The following is a 23433-nucleotide window of genomic DNA, read 5'->3' on the forward strand; positions in this document are numbered from 1 at the left end:
ATGCGTTACTGATGTAGCAGACCAGATAAGGTTTGGCTTCAGGCACTTCGGCTTGCAGTGCTGTAGTCACGGCAAGCGCAACCTGCCATATGTTTCTGTTAGTAATAGAACAAATTGCAGATTTTTTAAGATATCAAAACGTGTGCCGAAGATCTCTACACAGCAGTAAACACCAACTTGGAACTCTCAAAGAATGATTCATGTTGCAAATAATGTATATACACATGTTATATATATACCTCACTGGGAAATGATACGGGAAATCGGCGAACTACATATGCATTAGTGCTACACTGCTATTGTAGGAGGGCATCAATCTAGCAATGAACATAACAGAACGAATAGCCAAAAATGTTGAAGTATGGGATCCCGTCGTTTTCATCAAATTCCTTGCCCTGTAAGGCTATAACTTTGTCTTTGGAGACCAGCCTAATCTCATCAAAGAAGAAATATCTCGAATTTGCAAGTCACTGCAACTGACGTTGCCTGGAGATCTGTCGAAGGCCTGCTTCAAGGTCTTCCAATGTGATCGTGATCATAGTATCAACATCATTGCAGTTGAAATCAAGGCGTAAATCCAGGTTTTCGCGGGCATTGACAAGCAGCGTGTCTACAAGGCCTCCATTCATCTGTTTCCGCTGCTCTTCGGTGGTCTCTCTGGCAATCAGCTCTCCAATGGCCTCGATGCAGCAGCTTAGGTGCAGCTTGAACCCGTAAAGTAAACTACTCTCGCTTGGGCTCTTCATCTTCATATATAAGATCTCTGCTAATTCTGTCGTGCTGAAATCGTCAAAATAGAAGAATTTCGTGACCCTCCTGCAGAAGCCATCATTTGAGGTGATGACACGCTTCATTGGCTCACAGTACCCAGCAAATATCACAACTATCTTGCCACTGTCCATTACAGACATTATCTCCTCCAAGGCTTCTAAACCATAATCCTTGTCATCCGATTTTTGCATTGGTATCAACCTGTAAGCTTCATCCACGAAAAGAATGCCTCCCTCAGCATCCTGTATCTGTTGAGACATGATTATGGTAACAATGAATTAGTTAAGCTAAAGAACAATGAGAATCAAGTTCAAAATTTCGTTTCACAGTTTTCTTCAGATTGACAATTGTGCAATTGAAAGATCCTTTCTGAACGAAACAAACATTTGTAAAGTAAAAGGATCAAATTACTAACTTCTTCTGTAAAAAAAAAGAAATATCTTAAATAATCAACTCCTGTAAGGCTGTAACACCCAAAATAATTAATTTGGCGTTCTAATTCTGTAGTTCCTACATCAAGCATAGAGATTTTTGTATGTCAAGGTAGTTACATCAGGAAGAAAGCTGAGACGTTACAATTGAGCAGAAAGGATAAATACCTTCCTCCTAGTCTTTGGTCCAGTATGCCCGACAAATTCTCCAACGAGATCAGTTCGCTGAACTTCAGTTACTTTGTCAGTAGGGAGAATTCCAACCATATGAAGGAGCTTTCCAAGGATTCGAGCAACCATAGTTTTACCTACATTAGATGTTGAAATATTATAAACAGAGTATTGATGGTTCCAGCAAATACAGACCTAACACTTGTGCATTATAGTGTATTCTATAAATATATTACAGCAATAAGCTGTAGTCAAAATTATGAAGCCCATAGGATCTTAAGGGCATGTTTCGCCAAACTTCAAGGCAAATGCTTTCAGCTCATATTTTAAGCAAAAGCCCCCTACAAGATGTTCAGTAACGCAGAGCTAGTTCCATTTGTACCATACAAACCTAATTCACTGATGGACAACATTATGCAAGTACTACCATAATGATAAACCATGGATTGCTTTTTGATTATCAAACTAAACACTGGTAAAAGAGGTGACTTCTTTCAAAAAAATTTACCAGTTCCTGGATTGCCAAGAAATGCCATATGGGGAGCTCTTCTGTTAGCAATCTCTAAGCCCATGGCCCGTCGCTTCTCATCAAAAAGCATTCCCCTTGCCCATCGACGTAATTGCATTTTTAACTCTTGCAATCCAACAATTTGTGATATCGCCTCTTCAAACTCCGCCATTGCTTTCCCTTCGCGGCATGACATGAAAGCTTTCCGTTTTCTTTGCTCTTCCATGTGACGACTGAGGAGCTTCAGCAGCTTCTCTCTACCAGCTCCTCCAGGAATATGATTTAAGGGCATTTTGCCTTCCTGTTGCCAAGATATGATAGCAATACTAACTACATTGTAAATTTTAATATGATTGTAAATAAGTAATTTAAAACCATTACTGTGAATCAAGTAGTACATCATCTTTTGCAAAGCAATCTGCGTTGTAGCTTAATAACACGCTGATAGTACCGCAATGTCCACTTTGAAGTGCATGCCAGACAGCTAAATGCAATGGTGTCATGCCGTTCTGCATCAGCATGAGTTGATCATAATAAATTTGTGCATGCACTATAAAATAAAACAATCTCAAAGAAAATGAAACAAAATAGGTAGATCTTACATTGGCTTTGGCTTCTATGTGTGCACCACGTTCAAGGAGTAGATTTGTTGATTCACAAGAACTATTTTTCACTGCCATATGCAGAGGAGTCTCTCCATACTGTCAAACAATGAAATAATTAATTCGTATATTAAGCTCGATGCATGAAAGAAGTGTGGAGGACCCAATCAGATGTAAAAGAAATGTGGCAACTCAAGTACCATGTTCTTTGCCTCCAGATCAACCGTTTCTGTACCTTGCCAATTAAGCAAGAATTTGACTATTTCAGTATTATTGTAGCCAGCAGCAACATGAAGCGGTGTTTGACACATCTGCATGTTTTATTTTCAAAGAGAAGGTAAGCAAGATAGCACAACGTTATGTACTTATATATAGCATTTTTTCACTGTAAATGACTAGTTGTGTAGGTAAGGCAATTAAAGCTACAATTTCTAGGGAACTAACCAAAATTCATGCTGTCCACCTTAGCATTCTTTTCAGTAAATGTTTTTCAAAGGCGTAGAAATGAAAGACATGAGACCGAGGTTGATCTAAGATGATTTGATCATAACAAAAGGTATGGTAATTTCGGGAATGATGATTATAAAAGCTGGTTAAAGATATGCATGAAAGCCATGAATGCAAACGATCAGCAATAATTCGTGAGGCTCACCTTTAAAAAAAAAGAAAATGCAATCGAAAATTCTAGCACTCTGGTATGATTTGTAGGTATAAAATTTTGCACATGACTGAATCCTGTCGTCCAGCAAGAAACCAATGATGAAACGCAGATAAAATGAATTGTCCAAATTTTACAGAGCGATTTCAAAACAACATTTAGAGGAATTTGGAGAGAACATCGGTCTTAAGAAGGTGGAATTGCAACAAGAAAGCGTTGAAATGTTCATTATTCGATCCTTCGCTAGTTTATTTAGCAAAGTAATTAAGATTCGCGAATCAAGACTGCAGTAACACGGCACAGGATATCAAATCTAATCTGTTCGCCAAATAGAAACGTCTAAATCACCTCGAAATGCAATACGATAAAGAAGATATGAAAGCGACCCGTCTGAAACGGCCACAGCGATTTCCCAAAGGAGAATCAAAGCAAAGCATAATTACATCATACATGGCAACTTAATCTTGACTGCAAGGATCGAAACAAACAAGACGAGCAAATCTCGAGCATCAAATGGAGCAAGAGAGGGAGTTCCCAAATAGGGGAATTTTTTTTAAGCAAGCAGGAATGCAGGATAGTACACTGAAGAATTAAAACCACAACAAATTGAAACAAACAAACAAAAACAATATAATGCATCGTTATTATTTCGCTCAGAAAGCATCAAAAGGGACAAAACGAAACAGCAAAGAAACACTTCAATGCCGGGGTAAAATCCAAGAACCGGCTCAAGAAAACTAAGCCGCGACCACATAATCCGAGCAAATCCACATTCCTACACCCAAAAAGATCACTTCCACACGAATCTAACGCTCTTCCCTCGCTGCAGGCATCAAGAACCGCAAAACCGACCAAAGATCGCATTTTTTCCCTAGCAAAGAAGCAGGAAGGCGCACGCACCACGGGGTTCTTGTCATTGAGGAGAGCGGGGCTCTCCCGCAGCTTCCTCTGGACGCCGGCGAGGTCGCCGGCGCGCGCGAGGCCGTGGATGGTCTCGGCCTTGGCTGGCCGCGGCCGCCCGTTCTGGCTCCCCGGCATCTCCTCCCGCAACCTCCCTCCCTCCCCTGCGGACCTCCACCTCCGTGTGTGCGCCCGCGTGAGCTGAGCGCTCTCCCCGCGTGTGTGTGTGAGGAGGAGCCGTCGAGGAGGAGGAAGAAAGGATGGCGAGGCCGTGAGGAGGACCCGACGGCGACGGGGACCAGTCCTTTCGCTGTTTGTGCCCTTTAAAAGTAGTGGCTTTTTTCGCATCGAATTTCGTTTAATTTTAGTATGTTTCTTGCTTTTATTTTTTGGCATGTATCCCGGATTATCTGGTTCTATTGTTGAGGAGAAAAAAATCATTTTCCTTGCTTTTCCCCTTATAGCCGCATGCAAAACTAATGATTTTACATGTTCCTTTTCTTTGGCCTCAATGCCCTTGCACCTCGGGTGCAAACTAGATTTTGGCCAAGTGTTTCGCGCTTTGCTATTTGAGTTTTATTTCCTTTGCAACGAAAGTAACTTTTGAACCCATGCCAAAAAATATTTGAACCCAATTTGGTGTATTGATAAACACCAAAATGGTAGCTTAATCAAGTTAACATTATTTAGCATTCCTCTAAAAGAAGTAAACTGATCTTGTGATTTTCACCACTACCTAAATAATGGTTTAGGGTGAAATGGGAAAAGGTTACATGTATATATGGTTGTGTGGAAATAGGAAGTGATACTTGTATCACAAAATATTAAGAGCAAACATGAAAAATACCCAATAAAACAAAAAATGCCAAAAATAAATTAAATGCAGGGATATCTTTGAACAAAAATTTAGAAATTGTTTAAGATTTCACACATTGTAAATTTTCTCCTAGTACAAATTTTCATAAACTTTGACATAACTTCAAAAAATTTGTCCGAAAGTGATTCCTAATTTTTTTAAGAACATCTGAGATTTGCAAGATTTTTTAATATTTACTACAAACTTTAATTATTGTTCATGACCATCTCCAAATCGTTTGTATTTTTCTTCAAGGGTTAGAAGTTTTTTACCACAGCAAAATGGCAAATGACATAAGCTTAGTGACGAAAGAGTAGCAAAAATGGACCAGAAGCACGATTTTGGTTGGCATAACAGATGATAAAATTGCAACGAGTAGTGGTATAGACTTGAGCAGGGCTGGTCCGGAGGGAAGTCGAGCGGTGCGACCGCCTCAGGCCCCCAAAATCCAAAGGTCCCATATGTATATGTATATTGTGTATATCGGCTCAAAAGCAAACTGAAAAAATTAGATCTAAACAATTTATATTTAATAATAGAGCTCTATTTTTAATCTTGTCCTGGACCACCGAAATATCAGGACCGAGCCTGGACTTGAGTGGCCCCAAAATCCGACATAGATGAACAAAGTCCGAGTTTTGTTTCTTTTCCATCATGCATCTTTTATGATTGCAACGCTGCGGACTCTGACATTATATGTGTGATGAAACAATGTAGGTATCAACAAATCTTTTTAGAAACTAGAAATCTACTTGGAGAATCGGAGTGCTTGAAATATGGTTTGCTAGGATAGATAAGATCACTCTCTACCCGTAGGGGTGTGCACATGCAAGTATATGCCAGAAATAGTTGTCGTCAGTGGTGCCAAAGAAGGAAAGGATTAGATCTGCTGCTGCGATAGGATTGATTGGACTGGATAGTCGAAGGACACATTTGTTTTACGTTAGTAGATTCTAAACCGTAAGATGTTGGATTATACAATATGTAAAAATTGGTGAAATCTAAATTAATCTAAATTACTGGATTTTTACAATCTAGAGACTATATTATTACAAGTTGGATTGTGATTAGAGTGTTTATTTCAGCTTGCATATTGTGAATCACAATCAAGCAATTATAAGCTGAAGCAAACTGAGCATAAAGGTTTATTCGTTTCAGATGAAGATTGTGAAAAATAGCTTATAGATTTTAAATTATAAGAAGTTAAATTAAAAAACTGAATTGTAAAAGTTAGATTATATAACCTGCAGAAGTTAGTAAAATTCAGATTATCGTATTGTTACAACCGGAGTACTAAATTTTTACAAACTGAATTATAATAAAAATATATTTATTTCAACTTACATATTATAAATTATAATCTACTACTACTAACTAAAACAAACATATCTTAACTAAAACCAACATATCTTAAGTTGTGCGCTTTGACTCGCGAGGACCCGTACTCGGCGGAAAAAAATTATATGAGACCCTCTGCAGAAAGGCTTCCGTGAGACTCTGATCTACACCGTTCATTCTGGATCCAACGGTCTAATTGAATATATGTGAGAGAAGTACAGGATACGTGTCACGCAGAGATAAGGGTCTTTCTGTGAGACCGGGTCTCACAGAATTTCCTTCCGTACTCGGCGAGGGGGCGAGGGGCCGGATTGTGAGCTCGGCTCAGCGCAGGATGCACGTGGGGCGCCGCGTCGCATAGCTGTCTGCGGTTGGATGGATGCGGCTACTCGCGCGTTGCCAGCCAGCTCTGGCCTCTAGCCACGCTGCACATCCAGCCATCCAGGCAGCCCACCGCCACCGGAAAGGCAAGGGAGGATGACGGGCACGGGCCCAGCCCTTGCGAGGAGACAGTGACAGTGAGTGCACTCGCTGCTTTTTTTTTTCTTATAATAGAAACGTTATTGATTCTTATCATTATATTAAAATAATATAACTGTATAAAAATTCACTTTTAGCCTCTACAGGACACGGATGACACGTATGACACAGCAAAAAAAGAGAAAGTATAAAGAAACAAAATCCATTAAACATGTACTAAGAAAGAAGAAAAAACTCAATGCACTACTATGTGGGGAGGCATCAATCTAAAGCCTGGACTGCTATCCAAAACTGAAGAACTCCTGACTGCCCGGCTCCAATGCGTGCACGCTGCTACCACCATCTCTCGATGCTCCTATCGCTACAGCACTTATCAAGTACGAAGCTAGCACGTATATGTATAAATAACTTGTAAAAGAGAATTAATTTTCGTCTTATCAAAGACAATATCATTTCTGTATAACCATAACACCAACAAAAATGTTTCCATTGTTTACTAAGACTATGGAGCTAATTTCCAAACATGTTTGGTACGCTACGCGGTGGGTAAAGGTTCGAAGCTAGTTGAACGATAAACTATGCAGAGCAGGCAAAACGATAATAAAAAAAGATATGTTTAATCGTCTGATTTTTTAACAAATGCAACACTTTTGACTTCCTTATTATTGTCTTTTCATTAAATTATCTTTAGTAAGTAATACCCCTTTACATAAGTACCATACGAAAATTTTGACTTTTAAGGGTGTTTTTAATTTCCACATTTGCTTGTTCATTCTAGGTGCATCACTATATATAAGAGTCCGATAAAGAGGGTTCACAGAGAATTTTTCAGATTGATTCAAATTCTAGCAAAAATCGTCAGGCTCTTGAGATAGAGAGATGTCAATAAGGCATGGAAGCAGCTCATTCCAAGCTATCAATTTAGGGCCAATCAGATCCCATCAGAATGAGACATTCAGAGGGTAGGATTATAGCATATTAGCAATTGTGTCTTATTTGTTTCACACTATGTTATACAAACTTCGATATTAGTCGTGCAAAGGCGAATTCCCCAACCAGTCATCCTCCTAGAACCTAATTTGCGAGGCGTCTTTGATATTGAAGGCACCAAAGCGAAACAAATATCGCTTCACCTTCATCAAACCAGCCCAGAAATGAGAGTCACCTGATTTCCAGTTAACTTGTGAAAGAGGTTTTGATCCCAGATATTTATTTCACAATAAGTCTTGCCAGATCCCTTCTTCAGTCAGTAGTTTATAGAGCCATTTACATATTTGTGCATCGAGGTTTTGTATCCCTAGACTACCCTGATGTTTAGGTTGGCACATGACACTCCATTTTGCCAGATGATACTTCTTTTTATGATTGTCACTTTGTCAGTAGAATCTGGAGCGAAAGTAGTCCAATATTTTAAGTATCATACGTGGAATTAGGAAGAAAGACATCATGTATATCGGGAGGTATTGAGATCTGAGTTAAGAAGGACAAGGCTACCGCCTGCAGATAGATACTTGTCCATCCAGCTATTCAATCTCTTTTCAAATGCTCCTCAACTCATATCCGGTCCGTATTCTTGAGCTTTCGAAAATGGATCAGAATCCCTCGGTAGCGCAAAGGGAGTTCTCCCATAGCACATCCAAACAATTCCACGTATTGTTCTACGTTGTTCTGAACCGAACCAAAACAAAATAGTTCACTCTTGTGGATGTTGATCTTCAGACCAGAAAGCTGCTCAAATTCACAAAGCAAGAGTTTCATATTTTTGGCCTTTTCCAAATCATGTTTCATAAAGAGGATTGTGTTATCGTCATATTGGAGAATGGATAAGCCATCCTCAACAAGGTGTGGTAGTACTACACCAATTTGCTCATCCATTTTAGCTCTCTTAATAAGGACTGCTAATATATCAGGGACGATGTTGAATAGAATTGGAGAGTGCAATCCCTTTTTTGTTTGGAAGTATGGACCGGTACTATCATTGACTTCGATCGCTACGCTCCCCCCTTAAATGAAGATCTCCACCCATGAACACTACATAAGTGAGAAACCTTTCATCGTAGGGCATGTAGCAGGAATGACCATGTCGGTGTAATGGGTAAGGGGGTGTCCTGTCAGGCAGACCCCACGCCACCAAATGACAGCCGGTAATAGATATTTTCAAGACTACGGCCTCACCGCGCGACCAAGACGGGGCTCGTGTGGCCAGTCCCCTGGTCACCGAAGGAGACTCTATGATTAGCTCTTGCTGGTTGCAGGGCAGATACTCATCTAACCAGTCTAATCACATTTAATGCCACCCACTTAGGTGTTTTTTGTTTCCTAGGCACCCACTTTCGGCGAGGATAGTTGTGGGCAGGCGAGAAGATGGGGTGACCTGTCCTGTAGCATTAAATGCTATTGGACGGCTTCGCGGTCGAGGGAGAGACCTTGCAGAGCGATCTTCGAGGTGTGCCGACCATTCCACAGGCAAAGCCACATGTAGTCTCATGCTAGCCTAGTAAAACTTGACCAACTGACTCCTGCGTGTTTTGCGATCTGTTTCTTCGACCAGCCTGTCGGGAGGAGCTGCTTGCGTTGCTGAGGAACCTGGAGTGGATGACAAGAGAAAGTGACCAGTGGTGGGCATATTTCTACAATTGCCTTAGCCGAACATTTACGCCCTTCGACTCGCTCCTTCAGTTCACCGGCGTTCAAGTTCGTGAGACCGTGGGCGACCACCTATTCGAGGTCAGAGTCTCCATCGCCTACCTTACCCTTGCTTGTGTCAGCGAGCACTTCCCCAATATCAACCTTATCCCGGCAGTCTCTGAAGGCTTCGCTGGTGCCCAGAAGACCACAGAGGAGCTCCAAGACCTTGCAAACTTGTATCTGTCCGCAACCTGCTCCCTTCTTTGTATCGTTTGGTTTGAACTACTACCGCACGTTTTCAGATCCTGGGGACACTAAACAGATTATCAGAACCAGCACCCAGGCATTACTCGGGTGGTCATTTTGTAATATAATGATCTACTTTCATATAAATCTTCCATGTGTTCATGTGGTGAGTAGGCTCTAAATGTCCATTATTTCCAGAGGGGACCAAGGTTTTTTGTACCGTTCGTAGTTAGGCTTGTGGTGCCTAGGACAGCCCTTAGCATGACAAGCCCTTCGGTGGCAACCAGCGCCTGACCCGAGTTAGGACTTGTGGCTTCGTGGTTGTTATCCCTCGGCCACCCATATCCCTGATACTGCGCGAGAGGCAATTCTCATTCCCTCCCAATCGATTTGATACTCACCATATGAACGAAGAGGCAAAATTAACTAGCAGCATGAAGAGGACTACAAATCCTAAATTGTTCTAGCCCCGACCATCTGATCGGCATTAGAGCTGCCGATCAGGCGGTCTAACTCCTAAATCAGAAAAACTTACAAGCCAACGGGAGACCGTCCTTGTCCATGAGATCCTGCAAAAAAGAGTGTTTGATCTTTGAATCAGAAAAACTTACAAGCTCTTGTTCTACACTCATCCAGAAGATCCAGCAAAACAGATAAACACGGACACCACCGACGTCTTCTGTCACGTCCCAAATCCTTAATTACACAATTAAGCATAATCATGCTTCTTAAGCATTATGTTTAATTTTGTATAATTTTATTTTGGAATGCTAATTCGCCTAAAGTCAATTGGATGAGATAAATGAATTCGGGAGAGGAATTAATGAAATTCGCAGTTAAAACAGACCACTTTCTTTAATATGTGAACCCCACATGTGGGCCAACCACCCCCACCTCTCTATGTGCAGCAGCCCACTCCCTCTCTCACACTCTCCCACCTGCTCCCTCCCTCCCTCTCCTCCAACCGGACAAGCACAATGGAGCACACACCTCTCTCGCACTCCTCCTTCGATTTCTCTCTCTTGGAGCAAGATCAAGGTATGCATGTGGTATCCAAGCATTCCTTAGCTCCTAAGCTACTCATCCATCCAATTCATTTTTATTTTCATGGAGGATTCGAGCCGTTCTCGAGTTCTTTAGGTGTTGAGTTTTAGAGCTAAATTGGGATTTTGGACTAATTTGAGCTATGAAGTCATGTTACTAGGTTGATGAGTGAGTTCTAGACTCCTTGAACTATCTCTAGCATGTTTCCCTTATACTTGGAGAGGCTCACAAATCGAATCGACCCAAAAATCCTCTCGAGAATAACTTTTCTGGGCAGCCCGGATACTCACCCTAGACCCGGATAATCCGGGTAACAGAAACCCCGTTGAATTATACTAAAAAATTGTTAGGGTTTAGGGTGCAAGTTGGGTCTAGAATTCTTTAGATAGGGCATATACATGTTTATGTAGCATAGATTTATCATGCGAGTCAAATTGATCGAGGAGAAATATTTGAGAATGTCTAAGTCTACCCAACTCGGATAGTTCGGGTATGCCCGGAGGTTACAGGTTAAACTGGCAAAATTAACAAAGCACCCTCGCCCGGAGCCTCTCCCGGAGTGTCCAGCACAACCCGGATAGTCCGGACCAACCCGAAAGTTCCGGGTTAAATTGAAAATGGCTAACCGAGAACCCTCACCCGGAGGATGGCCCGGAGGCCCTGGAACCGGGATACTCCGAGTCAACTCGGATACTCTGGCCTCCTGATATTTTTCTAACTTCGTTAGGTCGCTTAGTGTGACATTAATTCGTGTGTCTTGCACATCTAGCATGTTGTTATGCATATTGTGGTATTCATTGTTGCACTTCAATCATACTCATCATTGCATGCGTTCTTCTCTAGTGAGCGAAGAATCAGCGCGTGACCCGACGGTGATTGAAGATGATGCTCATTTCCCCGAATTTTGCGAGTGTTGCGCAGGTAGCATAAAGCAAACTCCAAAGTAGTAAGGCAAGCATCTAAGCTTACTTATCCTTATACTTTGGATCTCTTATGGTATAAATTGATAAATATGCTTTATATAAGTATGCATGAGTTTGAGTCGATGTCGGAATACGGTGGGTAGAACCTATGTAGATGCATTTTTTCCTTCAATTATTGTTAATCAGTATTCTTGTAGCCCAGGCATAATCATGTTAATGTCTAACTTAAAATGTGATATGAGTTACTTAGTATTGCATAGGTTTACGGTAGAAGTTGAGCGATGAAATGTTTCATCGTTCGTGAGCATAGGCTTAATAATTACTTACACAGTGATATTGATGATGAGTTGATGAGTGGTGAGCATGAGACGAGATGTGAGCGGTGTTAGGGTATCATCTGCCCTGGAGGAGATTCCCGGGGTAGTTCGGGGAAGGAGCCCGGATACCATAGACCGCTTTGCATCGGTTAAGCACCGATCGTTGGCCGCCGTTGGCTTAAGCACTCACCGTACTCACCACATGCCGATCTAATGGTAAGGCGAGCTGAATACCTTTGTAGCTGTGATCATTTGGGCCTGAACATTGACGGTGTGAGCGAGCGGGCTTGGAAGAGGTGTCTAGTTTGCTCCGGGAGTAGTTCTAGATACCTCCGTGTCGAGCGATGCATGTGTCAAATGGTTGGAGATTATTGGGAAAGGTTGTCACGAGTACCCCTTGTGTGCACTTTAGCATGTGGCACAAGCCGAATGATCCTCGTGTTGTGTGGGCAAAGGAGTATCCCCTGTAGGGTGTAATAATATTTCGAAATACCGCATTCTCGGTCATGAGCATGCCTTCTATCCATGCGAACCATCGTAGAGTTCTGTTGTAGATTATGGTTGATTATGGTGGAGATGGTTCGTGTTACATATATGTTTGTTATGGTTCCAGTTACAATTATGTACAGTTGATTTTTATAGGTATAGTGGTATTATTGTTAGTTAAGTTTAGGTGCTCACACATGTATGTGTCAAGTTGCTTTTGCATATAAATTTTATTTAACTATGTGATCGTTTTCTTGCTAACATCAAAATGCATGATCCTTGGAGTCGGACTAATTATAAATTGCCCATTATGGATTAAGTCTTGTGAGTACCTTCGTACTCAGCTGCTCTACAGGTTTTGCAGGTGAGGAGGAGTTGATCTTTTGCTCTACAGGTTTTGCAGTGAAATTTTGGCGGTCCAAATATGTTTAAAAGGTAGTGAGGGATATCTTTAGCTAACCAATTATAAGTAGACTTAACACTAAAAGAGCCTTTTTTATCCCATGATCAAAAAACAACATCATTATAAATCTTTTAATCTAGAGTCTATTTATTAATTATTTAAATTAGAAAATATAAAAAAAAAAACTCGCTCTAAGCCGCACGCTCCGCTCGAACTCGCTCTAAGCTGTGTTCTAGCTACTATTGCCTGGCATCACAACTGAATATATTAGACGCACCAAACTACTGTTATGCATGAAATTGCCATCCAAAACTGCCGTAGCCGAATTTAATGACCCAGAACCTTATTTCAATTAATAATCAATCATTAATAGCTTTTTTTTAATAATAGAAGTCCAACCTCTGGCCTCTGTACCAACAAGATATGTCCAGATACACACAAGTATTTTTTAAAAACAAATAAACACTTAAATTTACATAAAAAAAATTCAAACTTAGATGATCTAGAGTATATCCATCCTCAACCGAGGTATGCTCAGTTTCCTCAATCACCAATAGCTACAAGTTAAGGTTAAAGCTGGATGATCACTTGTGGCAGCAATTGGTCAACCGTGGAACAGTAGATTGGGCTGGGAACGTTATCAAGCTGCCATCGTGTGCGCTGTACCTAGGTGGTTATGTGATGAACCACATGGTGATGACTAGCTCGTGGCACTTAGGGATGGCAATCGAACGCGATGGACACGGTAGTGCTCCCCTATATCTATATACTCGCCATTTTTTTTTTCTCGTGGGCATACCTATAAGCACCCACGGGTGAAGAGCCGAGAACAAACCCATCACCCGCGGGCATACTCGTTTACCCGCCATATAAAAAAGCATCGCCTAAGCACAACCTGCGTGATATGGCCGTGAGATCTCATATAGTGATTGCAAGTCTGAACTACTCATATAGTGAGCCGCAAGATTTCATATAGTTGTTCTTAGCATAACTACTCATATAGTGAATGTTATATTCAGCATAACCTACAAGATCTAAACCGCGAGTCAGCAACTGCTTACTGGTCGGATGGATTGAGATTTGGGGGGCGCGTCACCGGCTCACCGCTCTCCAGTGCTGCCTGCTAAGATCTCAGGCGGTGAGGATCTGAGCTGAGCGTCCCCGGGCGGTGGTTCTTTGAGGACTAAGACGGCCTCTCGGGAGGTGGGGCTCTCAAGCGACAGATAAATATGGGCAGCGGGCATTGTGGCACTCGGGCGGTGGACTGGTGACGAAGCTCTCGGGAGGCGGACGGCCAACAGGCGACGGGGCACTTGTGCGGTGGGCGACAAGGCTCTCAGGCTGTCAGGCAGTGGGCAAATGGGCGGGTCAGCCAGTGGGAGCTAAGGGCCTCGGGTGGCGGTGGGGTTTGGGATTGGTGTGAATGGGTGATGGGCAGATGTGGTGGCGGTGGGCGCAGGGATTAGGGATTAGAGTTGGACTCGTGAGAGGGAGTTTGGGACTATCAGACTGGGTCCACCTATCATATGTACAGATGGGTAAACGGGTACCACAGGTACGGATAAGCCTTACCTATACTCATGCCTATATACTTGTCGGGTAGTGTTTTTCACCCACGAATGTGTCCGTGGGTAGAAAATATGGAACATACCCGATCCTATTAAGGTACTTATCTGTAGGTAAATGAGTAAACAGGTAAAACTGTCATCTCTAGTGGCACTTGAGGAGTTAACATATGCGCCATGTTAAAAACATAGTTTACGTTCAACCTATGGACCGACTTGACAGACACATGTGGGTGAATGTTGTCCTACATCAGTGTATCGAGGAGCAGCCTTTGAAAGCATGCAATTAGCGGATAGGTCTGTAATCTCGCGAGTGTTATGATGGGAAATCGTTGTCCCTTGAGAGTTGGGGTAGCTCCTTGTACGATTACATATTGACAAGTTACCTGATTGTAACATTGCAGGGTATCTTAAAGATTAAAAACCTTTAACATTGGGTCTGTGCGATTTTGATGTGGAGTAATATCATGCTTGTTTTGCTTATATGTCATTTTGTTTGCAGCTGTTCATCTTGGGCAGTTGCAAGAGGCTAGACCAAAAAGATGGGCCTGTCAAAAATAAGATACTTCCATCACAATTGTACATGTGACAAAATCTTTCGAAGGGCATTGGAGGCTGGATTAGAAATAGAGGACTTTTACAGTACACCTAAATGAGTGCATACTGTCCATTTTTCTCTTCCGGTGGTTTAGATTAGCCCAATGATACTCTATCGCCCATTAGTATCATGGGTATCATTAAAGAGTATCATGGGTATCATAAGGGTAGGATTGGAAACAAAAAACCATGATAAACTTATAAATTATATGTTTAATTAGGAAAGGTCAAAATATTAGTTTATTCTTCGGATAAGCTTTCACTTATTCTGTTCATTTCATTTATTAGGGTTTCCACCCTCCGTCGATCGGTCGATGATGGGTGGTGAAGGTCCGAAGTCCGATCAGTCAATGACGTAATTACCCCTAAGGGTATCAAGATAATTACAATAATATCTACTAAAATAGACGGTTGGATCACAACAATGATACTCTCTACCATCTAGTATCATGGTGTACTGTAAAGGTTCTCTAGAAATATCCCACAGAATTTCTTTCACAGTACACCATCAATGATTAAGATTTCTACTTCGTAAACTGGCAACATAGTATATCTACAGCTATTATTGTTTTCATAAGTATATCTCTAGCTATTATTATTTTCATAAGTATATCTCTAGCTATTATTATTTTCAGGACCATATCTCTAGCCATTATCTGTTGTACAAGAAGAGCAATAAGTTTATTAGCAGTCGCTTACCTGTAGGGGCATGCTATGTTTATCTGGAGCATTTACTTCGATTTCCTTTCCGTATGGTTCTATTGGTAATATATGACATGCAAATGCATTTTTGGAAGGATCCAAATGCATAATTAAAGCACATAAATGTGCTTTCCTGTAAATACATTTTTGTCCTTGGAAAAATTCTGCAAGATGACTTTTATGACTCGCCTATCTGTCTCAGACTCTCTCACACACAGAGGTTCTATATAAAGGGGCGTTCAAAGTATCTTGTGCTCTCAAATCCCAAAATGTTTAGACTCAGGTTGCTGTTGCTAGCGATTGCTCCCTCTATCTTATTCCTTCCACATCAGAGTAAAGGCATCCGAGTTTATCCTACTGTTCAAGAGGTAAATGTTTAGTGCGATATTATTGATGCAAATGTTATTTTGTTTAGTGCGATATTATTGATGCAAATATTATTTTTCTGAGTATTGTGTCCTGAAATGATGATTAATATTTTCTTTAGTATTATAGAATCTATATAACTAAGGTGGAACAAAATATATATCAAGGAGATGGGGGCATGAGGTTCGTCATACAGTAGGGAGTGATGGGAAGGCGAGTCTGTAAAAGGTGGGGGATGGGAGGTAAGGAACTACGTGCGATCTAAGGGGTTATAGGAAGAACTGCTATCAAGATGTCACCTTAGAGTTTAGACACTTCAGAGGGCTCACTATAGCAGGTTACCTTGCCTTCTAGAGAGAGGGAGGAGAGATTAGTGACAAAGGGATCAAATTGACGGCACGTCGACCCAAGGTCAGGGTGGTAGATTTGAGTCTTGGGCATCCTCTTTACCTTCATCGCCATCTTTCCATTATGGAGCACACACTACTGCCATCGAATATTAGCACATCGTTATTACATCTAGATTTAGATCGTGTATTGCGGTGGCGGACAAGCGGTTAGGCTAACCTTCGATGGTTGTGACTAGTGCCCCACTGGCTCACCCCTCTTTTGCACCTACTGGCTTCTTTTCGGGTGATATGGGCCATGTTGCTGGGCTACATGGACATGTTCTTGATTAGACACTTCATATGAATCATTTCCGTGTGTTTCCCTTTTCTACTTGTAGGAAAATTATTCATTGGCAAAAGATTTGCTACATGGTCTAGCGAAACAAAAGCTGACAAGCTTGAAGTCAAACTCCATTCCGACAACAATTTTTGGACAAGATTCTAGTTCAGCGGAAGTTGTATATGTGAGTTACACTTCCTGTCCTTAATTTAGTATGAACATCAATTTCTTGTCTTTACTCACCTGTTCTTGTAGTATCTAGGATTGGCGATCATAAAACTTAAGGTGGAAATTATCAAGATAGTACTATAAATTTGTAATATGTTGTATGTTTCACTACTGTTGGTATTCTCATAATTGTCAATTATTATATTGTAATGAGTTTATGATGTTCATATATCTTATTCTATATCATACACTACCATTAGCCGACCATGGTTAGTTTGTACCTGTGGGATTGGGAAAAATTCTTGATGCTTCGTTCCGGATATGGCTATATATATTCTCTTGTTATATGGGCTCTTGGGCCCTTTTACACACACAAAACACAACCTAACACTCCCTCTCAAGATGGGTGATAGATATCTATCATTCCCATCTTGCTACATGCTACATTACATTCTTTTACTCCTAAATCTTTAGTTAAACAGTCTGCTATTTGACCACCTGAATTTACATAACTTAACTCCATTTTACCATCATCTAATTTCTCCTTAATAAAGAACCAGCCGATCTCCACATGCTTTGTTCTATCGTGCTGAACTGGATTGTTAGCAATGTTGATAGCTGTTTTGTTATCACACCAAACTCTCGAAGGTCTCTCCCTTAGCATATTCAACTTTAATAAGAGATTTCTTACCCATAACATTTCACTCACCACTAGAGACAAAGCTCTATATTCTGCTTCAGCAGTTGAATGAGATACAATTGATTGCTTCTTGCTCCTCCAAGACACCAAATTCCCTCCAACAAAAACGCAATAGCCTGAAGTTGATCTCCTATCATCAAGGCAGCTTGCCCAATCAGCATCACAATAACCATTCACATTTAAATGACCATGGCTCCTGAAGCAAAGCCCTTTTCCAGGACTACTCTTTAAATACCGTAGGATTCGATAAACTGCATCCAAATGTCCACTCCTGGGATCATGCATATACCTGCTCATAACGCTCACGGCATAAGAAATGTCAGGCCTTGTATGACACAAATAGATGAGCCTTCCAGCAAGCCTTTGATAGCTCTCCTTGTTCACTAGATCACCTGATTCAACACTTCTCTTATATTTTGAATCAATAGGTGTCGATGTAGGCTGACACCCAAGCATGCCTGTCTCACTAAGTAAATCTAGGACATACTTCCTCTGTGAGAGAACTATACCTTTCGAAGATCGAGCAATCTCAATACTAAGGAAGTACTTGAGCAGACCGAGATCCTTGTCCTCAAACTCCTTACTAAGATTTCCCTTTAGGCGTTTGATCTCTACTTCATCATCACCTGTGATGATGATATACACAGTGCATCATTTGTTCCTTCACGATCCATGTACCACAACCCACTACGCCTGGTTGCACTCCCAAGATGCCTCCCTGTTCGTCTCTCCTGAATTAAAAAAATTTCCCGATCAAGAATAATTCGACAATCCAATTGATCAACCAAAGCACTTAATGATACAAGATTGACCGGAAAGGCTGGCACATGCAAAACTGATGATAATTTAATAGATGGAGTGCATTGTACTGTACCAACACCTGTAATGGGTTGTGGTGTACCATCAGCAGTTTGTATGGTTTCTTTACGTGTGGGGGATATTGTGTATATGAAGCAAACTCACTTGATGTGCCTGTGATGTGCTTTGATGCCCTTGAGTCTAGAATCCAATTTTGTGATATTTGTGTGGGTATAGATGCATGGGCATATTTACCTTCATTCACGTAGGCAAAGTTGATGAAATCACCACTGTGAACCTCTTGATCCTGATCTCCAGAGCTTCCACCTTTTCCTCTCAATTGTTTTGATTCTTCAGGTAAAACTGATGAAGTCTCACCTGCTTTGAAATGCTCCTCTTCTATGCCAACTACATTGGCTCTGTAGCCACCTTTACCTCCACGGCCTCCGCCACCCCTCAAAGCACCCTTGCTACTGCCTCTTCCTCTTCCACGGTTGGGCCTAAATGATTTAGGATAATCACGAATCAAGTGTCCTGTATCACCACAATTAAAATATTTTCTTGCCTCAATAGTTCTGGTTGCTGCAAAAACAGGACGCGATGGAGGGGAGGTAGTTCCCCTCATCACCTTTAGTCTCAACTCCTCTTGTGCCATGGCAGCTATGGCCTCCTCTAAACTAAGGAGAGTGGTTTGATGAAATATAGTGGCACGTCTTCCCTCAAATTCTGAGTTTAGGCCTCTCAAGAACTGAAGGAATCTCCTTTTTTCTAACCACTTTTTTACCCAAGCTACACAATTAGCATGTGGTAACTCAATAGGATCATAGTGATCCACATCAGCCCACAATCGCTTCAGTTCTGCAATATAATCTATCAAAGACAGCTCCCCCTGTTTGAGATCACTAATCATGTCCTCTGTTTCAGCCAATAACATCACATTACCAGCTCCAGAATACATTTTTGATAGACTCTGCTATACCTCAGTTGCACTTGTGATAGTATCCACAAACCCAGCTATGACTGGAGACATAGAGCTTAACAACCATACAACCGCCAAAGAGTTAGTAGCGTCTCATGCATCCCATTCTGCACTTGACTTGTCCACTGGTTCAGATACTTTTCCATTGACATAGCGTTCAAGTCCCTTTGCCTTAAGCAACCGCAATGCTCTCCTAGACCGAGTCAAGTAATTTTTTATGCCTTCCAACTTAATATCATTTGGCATCAATTCTAATTTCTGAATTGGTTCGGCCTGTGGCACAATTTCCTTACTCGAAGATGATACCTCATCCTTTTTCGCGGTAAGCAACTCCACCAATTTTCCAAATACTTGCTCAATTCCCTGATATTCTACCATGATTTAATTTCCTCACAAAAACTTGTTCACTGACTTATAGCCACAACACCAGACCACGATTCTTCCTTCCTGCACACAACAGCTTCACCAGTGCACAGATGCTTCACTAGTGCACAGATGCCCTTTACCAACAAGAGAACAACGGCAATCTCCTCTAATCACAGCCTGCAGCAGTACTGCTCCTCTTGCCCACAAACAAACCAGCACTTCACCAGCCCCTCTCTTTCTCCCAGACACCACAAACTAGGCATGGTGGAGCTCAAGGAGCTCGCTGAGGCGGAGCAGGCTGCGTGGAGGGGCTGCACAGCAGGAGAGCAGGCTTGGTGGAGTGGCTTTGCGCGGGTGCGGATCGGCGACGAGCTGTACTTCGGCAACACGGGGCCTCAGAATCGACCACCCAATCCACTCCTCCCGAGCGTCGCTAATGCCCGCGTGCGTCGAGAAGCCACGCCTTCTCCTTCTTCGGCTCAAGCACCGCACGCCACCACCTCCTCAATCGCGCGAGCCTCATCGCCGGCTTCTGACAGAGATTGCCTCTGTTGCTACAGTGCCCAGCCCTGATACCATGTGTGATTGGGAAAAATTCTAGATGCTTCATTCCAGATATGGCTACATATATATTCTCTTGTTACATGGGCTGTTGAGCCCTTTTACACACACAAAACACAGCCCAACGGTATCATGAGTTCCCTATAATATTTGTCACGTTTAAATATATAAAGCAAGAGGCCCATAACTATAACGGCAATATGAATTTGTGTTCTACATGGCAACTGTGCTACTATATCTTGATCACTATATAAAATAAATAGATGACATTTAAATATAATGTGTAGTTATAGCATCCATTGTGCATCTTCTGGCCCAAGAGCAGAACATACTAATCACCATGCCAAAACAAAACTATCAATTAAGCAATATGTTCAAAACCAACATAATGGCGTGCTAAATAAGCACAATTGAATCAATGTTAGTATGGCCTTTAATACAATCATATTGATCAGGACGAATGCCAAACATCAATAAATATAGCTACTTAAAGAGATTGCGGTTTTTGGAAGTGCCACTACCGCTTGCAAACTAACTACCGCTCGGGATACTTTTTGAAGCAGCCGAGCAGAAAGCAGTAGGTATTTAAATAGGAAGCAGCTCTGGAGCTTCAAGTACCCACTACTGCAAGCGTAGTACAGCTTGAGAAATTGGGTTATCCTCTTGTGCAACTACCAACAGATTAGGTCTACCTATTTCTTTTTTACAAATAAAAAAGATTCCAAGTTTTGGTCTTTTCGTTGTTTATACATTGTGGATTTGCAGATGGTAATCATCGGGTACTTTTTATTTCAGTGTCAAATTTAAGACATTATGCTACTAACAGAATAACAGAGTAGGAAGTTTCAAGTAATGTCCTGATGTAAGATAGTTCATGGATTTGTTTTCCTATAGCATCATAAACCTTTTCCGTGAGGTGGATATCGTAAATCATTGCTCAGGGTACACCATGCAATAAACTTGGCAACTAGATGTAGATAAAAAGCACTACAATGTACTTAATACTAATTTTGATTTGTTGTTATGTGTCCCACAATTTTTTTTGTTCATATTCAGGTATTGAATTATTTCTTGTATCTATTAGAATGCCTTTTCTCATTGAATTTTCTGTAAAAAGGACTTCACCTGAAATTGTGATAGCTATGTGGGTGTTTAGTTTCCTCCTTATTTGTTTTAAAATAGACCACACTAGGGGAATTTCCTAATTTTTATTCTGACATATTTATGTTTGTTAACAGAAAGAGCTGCCCTTAGTTTAAAATTGTTGCCGGTTTTCGCATCCATGCACTTTTATAACGTTGCAATTTCCTGTTTGGCTCCCATTTATCCTAGCTGTTTATGCAAGTGTTTTCACTCTGCAGTTTGCCACCCACCATAGTTATTCTGGAGGTTCCCATGAAAAATACTACGGATTACTTGCCACAATGGATGTGTATGGCCTTGAGCTAAAACACGGCCAGTGGAGTTCAACTTCAGTTTGGGTTACTCATAATGGAGATGGTTCGAAATCAAGCTATAATTCGGTTATTGTTGGATGGCATGTAAGCAACATTTTTCAAATTAATTCAGATATTACCATTCATATACATAATTTGGTTCAACAGAAACAACTTGATTCTTTAATGACATCTGAGTTCTAATTTGCACCCTTTAAGTGAGTAGAGGCTGTCATTACCTTCTCACACACTATGTTAATTATTATCGACTTATCTTGGAGCTTAAATGAAACAATTCGGAAAGCAAACTATGCCTTAATTGTCAATGTCGAAAAGGAAGAGCACTACCACTAGATTGTTTTTCTACATCTTCAGTTTTGTTACCCTCTTCATTACCGGATTTTTCGTGCCTTTTTTCCATGTTAAGTGATGCTGTTGTAATATGTATCTCACTTTTTTTTTTTACAGATTTACCCAGAACTGTATGGAGACTCTCGTCCTCGCTTCCATACTTATTGGACGGTACATGAAGTTTATGTTCTGGATTAGTTCTGTAAGGTGGTCTTTATCTGATGATGCATGTATTTGTATAGTACTCACCCATGCACATATATATCACAGAGAGATGGATATCAAGCAACTGGGTGCTTCAACATGGACTGTCCTGGTTTCATAGCAGCGGACGGTGCTATGGTAGCGCCGGGTGCTGTTATAAGCCCAGTTTCTGATGCTAAGAATGGACACCTACAGAATATCACACTCAAAGTGTTTAAGGTAAGAGTTGCATCCTTTCTTTTTTTAGACATCAATATATCTTAGAATCATTCAATATTATTGATGACGATTTCTTTCTCGAAAATTACTTGGAGTTCAGCAATTTTATAGATCATGCTTACAAAATCATGGTAATTTTTTTTACGGTCAAAGCCATGAGCTTGGTTATTCTTTGACAAAGGGAATACTTAAATCATTTTACATGGCTTCAATTTTGATAAATGGCAGGACAAGACAAGTGGGGACTGGTGGATTTACTACGGTTTCAACAGTGTACCCACGGCGGTTGGCTATTACCCAAAGTCACTATTCACGTCCATGGCAGAAAATGCAAACCAAATCAAATTTGGTGCCTTCGCGGCCTCTGCCAGGACGCTCCCATCTCCTCCAATAGGAAACGGTGTCCTCCCGTATAGCGGCCAGGGCCGTGCAGCATCTTTCACCAACTTGAGCCTCGTTGATCAGGACGGAAGGAACAATCCCATCATGGATGACTTACCCACAGTTGTGAGCAATAGCCAATGTTACTCAGTTACTCCTATTGCTTATGCTTCGTTCTTTTATGGTGGGCCTGGAAGTTGCATCTAATAATGTCATCGTGAACTTCATCTCCCCGAAAATTGTTGCATGCCTATTGCCTAATAAGACCATATGGACGTAAAAAAAAGAAGGTATGAACTTGTTGAACATGATCATCAGGATTTACAAATGAGCATTAGTGGGGCTCTTGCAATGGTTCATGCACCTCTGTCCTTACACAAGCCCACGGGGTTCAGCGCTCTTTGAAGATCTACTGAAAGTTCTCTTTGTGCGCATAACAAGCGTTGCTTCGTTAAATTTTGCGGGCTGCATATACCTCCTCATCGTGTTGGCCCCTGGGAATGAAATGCCCCAAGCCTCGTGTACTCAAGATGCTAACTTGGCTTCCGAATAATGTGCAACGCAAGCCTTGTCAAGTAGGCAACATGATTTTAGTTGGAGTCACAAGGC

At 41.3% G+C, this 23433-nt stretch overlaps 3 protein-coding genes across 3 annotated transcripts; 1 reads left to right on the plus strand and 2 right to left on the minus strand.

Moving 5' to 3' along the window:
• Nucleotides 1-105: 105 nt before the first annotated feature.
• On the minus strand, nt 106-4334 carry LOC133918765 (protein CfxQ homolog). Its single transcript, XM_062362815.1, has 7 exons — nt 4042-4334; nt 2684-2794; nt 2484-2582; nt 2280-2390; nt 1882-2182; nt 1371-1510; nt 106-1019 (listed from the first exon to the last, which is right to left on the minus strand). The coding sequence occupies exons 1-7, from the start codon at nt 4177-4179 to the stop codon at nt 468-470; spliced, it is 1452 nt and encodes a 483-aa protein (XP_062218799.1). The 5' UTR covers nt 4180-4334; the 3' UTR covers nt 106-467.
• A 12804-nt stretch (nt 4335-17138) lies between these two features.
• LOC133918766 (uncharacterized) lies at nt 17139-19418 on the minus strand. The gene is made up of 2 exons (XM_062362816.1): nt 18583-19418; nt 17139-18260 (listed from the first exon to the last, which is right to left on the minus strand). Exons 1-2 carry the CDS (start codon nt 19283-19285, stop codon nt 18217-18219), a joined length of 747 nt encoding a protein of 248 aa, XP_062218800.1. The 5' UTR covers nt 19286-19418; the 3' UTR covers nt 17139-18216.
• Nucleotides 19419-20247: 829 nt separating this feature from the next.
• Nucleotides 20248-23329, plus strand: LOC133918767 (protein neprosin-like). Its single transcript, XM_062362817.1, has 4 exons — nt 20248-21774; nt 22138-22191; nt 22291-22443; nt 22672-23329. Exons 1-4 carry the CDS (start codon nt 21658-21660, stop codon nt 23029-23031), a joined length of 684 nt encoding a protein of 227 aa, XP_062218801.1. The 5' UTR covers nt 20248-21657; the 3' UTR covers nt 23032-23329.
• The last annotated feature ends 104 nt before the right edge of the window (nt 23330-23433 follow it).

The sequence above is a fragment of the Phragmites australis genome, chromosome 5 (assembly GCF_958298935.1).
Source record: "Phragmites australis chromosome 5, lpPhrAust1.1, whole genome shotgun sequence".
Taxonomy (NCBI): Eukaryota; Viridiplantae; Streptophyta; class Magnoliopsida; order Poales; family Poaceae; genus Phragmites; species Phragmites australis.

Coding starts and splice junctions, on each gene's coding strand:
- LOC133918766 (XM_062362816.1), bottom strand. CDS start 19,285: ATGTATTCTGGAGCTGGTAATGTGATGTTATTGGCTGAAACAGAGGAC. Junction 18,261..18,582: donor CTTTGCCTACGTGAATGAAG/GTAAATATGCCC, acceptor TTTTTAATTCAG/GAGAGACGAACAGGGAGGCA.
- LOC133918765 (XM_062362815.1), bottom strand. CDS start 4,179: ATGCCGGGGAGCCAGAACGGGCGGCCGCGGCCAGCCAAGGCCGAGACC. Junction 2,795..4,041: donor TCAATGACAAGAACCCCGTG/GTGCGTGCGCCT, acceptor TAAAACATGCAG/ATGTGTCAAACACCGCTTCA. Junction 2,583..2,683: donor ATCTGGAGGCAAAGAACATG/GTACTTGAGTTG, acceptor ATTGTTTGACAG/TATGGAGAGACTCCTCTGCA.
- LOC133918767 (XM_062362817.1), top strand. CDS start 21,658: ATGGATGTGTATGGCCTTGAGCTAAAACACGGCCAGTGGAGTTCAACT. Junction 22,192..22,290: donor GCTTCCATACTTATTGGACG/GTACATGAAGTT, acceptor TATATATCACAG/AGAGATGGATATCAAGCAAC. Junction 22,444..22,671: donor TCACACTCAAAGTGTTTAAG/GTAAGAGTTGCA, acceptor GATAAATGGCAG/GACAAGACAAGTGGGGACTG.